General features: G+C 44.2%; 1 protein-coding gene across 1 annotated transcript; it reads right to left on the bottom strand.

Moving 5' to 3' along the window:
* Window positions 1–443: 443 nt before the first annotated feature.
* Window positions 444–1391, bottom strand: LOC142732875 (olfactory receptor 52E2-like). The gene has a single exon (XM_075849496.1). The coding sequence runs from the start codon at window positions 1380–1382 to the stop codon at window positions 444–446; it is 939 nt and encodes a 312-aa protein (XP_075705611.1). The 5' UTR covers window positions 1383–1391.
* Window positions 1392–2865: the final 1474 nt, after the last annotated feature.

The following is a 2865-nucleotide window of genomic DNA, read 5'->3' as shown; positions in this document are numbered from 1 at the left end:
TAATACAAGGTATCTGCTCCAGCAAATCTTCAGAGGTGAAAACTTATTAGATGTGTAATACGCCACGCAGGACAAACCTGGAGTAAGGGGATGACACTGGGGGACTGTGCTTATGGGGACCTACAGGTCACCGAGAGAGAGGTGGAAGTGGCAATGTAAATCTATGTGCAAATTCAGAAATCTAGAAGAACGATTGAACGGAGACAGAAGTCTTATCCGGTCACCGTAACTTTCCAGTTGGCCAATAAAAGATATCATGTCCACTGGTGACTACTAAGACCTCTGTATTTTCTAGCAGATATTCACTTACATTGTCCTCCATACACACAGATATTGGACTACAATGAATACTGGTAACACAACAGAAAATATGGAAATTAAATGTATTACAAAAAGACAATCCATCCAAACACAATGACAATTATTGAGGTATACTGTTGGTTTCAGTCACCGAAGGAGTAAAAGACTAGGACAATCCTCTGCCGTATCTTCTTTGTCCTCATCCCATATATAACTGGGTTCAACATCGGCGGCACCAAGAGGTAAATATTAGCAATACTGATATGGATCTGTGGTTGAATGTTGTGGCCAAAGCGGTGGGTGACAAACGTAAACGTGGCCGTAGTATAGAAAACCAAGATGACTAAAATGTGGGATGTGCAAGTGCTGAGGGCTTTCAGACCAGCCTGCTTGGTGGGAAGGTGGAGGACAGTATAAAGGATTAAAGCGTATGAGGTGATTGTCCATAGTAGATCGAAAGCACCTATCAAAGAGGCCACGGTCAAGCTATAGGACTTGGTCATGGTCGAGTCTCCGCATGTCAGCTTTATGACAGCCATGAACTCACAGTACGTGTGAGGGATGATATTGGTCTGACAGAAAATCAAGCTTTTAACAATAAATGGGTGAGGTAAGAAAAGTACCACACCCCGTAACACCACACAAATCCCGACTATAAGAACAGTTTTAGTGCTTAAAATAGCGGAGTGCCTGAGGGGGTTCCATATGGCCACAAAGCGGTCAAATGCCATAGCCAAGAAATAGCCGGACTCCATGGCAGTAAAGGAGTGAATGATGAACATTTGAGTTAAACAAGCATCAAAACCAATCTCCCGTAAATTGAACCAGAAGATGCCAAGCATTTTGGGAAGGGTGGAAGATGACAGAACTAGATCAGTCACGGCCAACATGGACAAAAAGAGGAACATGGGCTGATGAAGACTCTTTTCAGATCTGATGATAAGTAGGATGATGATATTCCCAAAGAAGGCAAGTATGTACATACAGCAGAAGGGGATGGAAATCCAATACTGGACCTCTTCTAGACCTGGGATCCCAAGTAAGATGAAGACGAAAGGATGAGAATCATTCTTCAGAAGCATGTTGGACAAGTTCAGGCAAAGTCCTTCAAATACAGAGCATCGAGAAGTCACCACACCGTGAAGTCACAAATCACACCTTAGCTCAGTCTCTACAAATTATCTAAATGTATATCACATTTATTCAACAGGACCATGTGCTCATGAGAAGAGCAATATCAATGGTGCTGACAATGATGAAGGCTGTGGGCCATACAAAAGAACATGACTTATAGGTCAATGGTTGTGAGGAGGAAACTTGCAATGACTTCACACAGACCAAGCCAGGCCAACACAGTGTAGAAGTCACCACACTGACGCCAAGCTTGATGACATCATATTGAGGACATTGGTCATCATGACAAATACTGGTTACAGGACATGGTAGAAAATACAAGGAAGAGAGCACCAACCAAATTGGGGACAACATTACCAGGGCCCCGGGCATGTAGAAAAGATCAGCGACTCAACTGTGACCATGATGGGGAGTCCTTCAGCTGATCCAGAGTGGTCATTGTGGTGATCTTAACACTACTGGTGTCCTACGGCATGTTCTAGCAACATTGACCAGATATGAGAGGTCCATCATCAGCCGCTTTATACGGACATGACAGGAAATAAGAATTACACGGCCTTTGTATCCTGGAAACTGCCCATATCTCTTATTATCATCTGGTATTTTTCTTTTGTGATGCACTAAAAATTGGAAGTATCCATCAAACCTGGAAGCCTGAAGAATGAGATAAACTTATAGGAAGCATCTGGTTGTAATAAGATGATGTCCCCGTTCTGCAGTGTATTCGCTTGGTATTATCGGGATATGTGGCTGCATCACTTGGCAGGATGGGGGGTGGGTGACCCTCGTCTTTGAGAAAGTATCTGTGACCCTCGTCTACCAGAGATGTATGGCATATCCTGTGGATCTGCTCCGGTCACCTGGGCTATTATTGTGAAGTATCTAGGAGTATTAACATCTCAGTCATGAAGCGGGAGACCATGTAACTCATAGAGCGGGCAAGTAGGTTCTGAAGCGCGCGGAGTGTAATAATCGCCCATCCTGTTTTATCACCCACTATAGAGTTCCACAGTCTTCACCATTTCTGAAAAAGAGTTTAGGCGCTGATATATCAGCTGATGGGTGACCCGGTGAATTGGTGCATTGGGTGGACAAGTTTGCTTCCCTATAGTCCGGTAGATACACTATGAAGTTATTAGTATGAAGGTCACAGACGTTTGGTTGGGGATGAGTCTGGTGGATGTAGGACACAGATAAATCCCCTTTTTGGCCTCACATTTGGCTACCCCAGAAATATCGACAATTGCCAAGAATGAAGCTCTGAACTGCTAGGAACTTACCGATGATGCCCCCGCTGCTGCAGACTGCCGGGTCGATGGGAATCATACACGTTTCATGTCTTCTCACTTATAGACAGACCATAATACACAGTCCCACAGGAGAGACTCACAAATGTGTCCTATGAGCTCATTAACAAGCACAACTGGCCCC

The sequence above is a fragment of the Rhinoderma darwinii genome, unplaced genomic scaffold (assembly GCF_050947455.1).
Source record: "Rhinoderma darwinii isolate aRhiDar2 unplaced genomic scaffold, aRhiDar2.hap1 Scaffold_925, whole genome shotgun sequence".
Taxonomy (NCBI): Eukaryota; Metazoa; Chordata; class Amphibia; order Anura; family Rhinodermatidae; genus Rhinoderma; species Rhinoderma darwinii.
The sequence above is the reverse complement of the archived record's forward strand: the minus strand, read 5'-3'. Positions and strand labels throughout refer to the sequence as shown.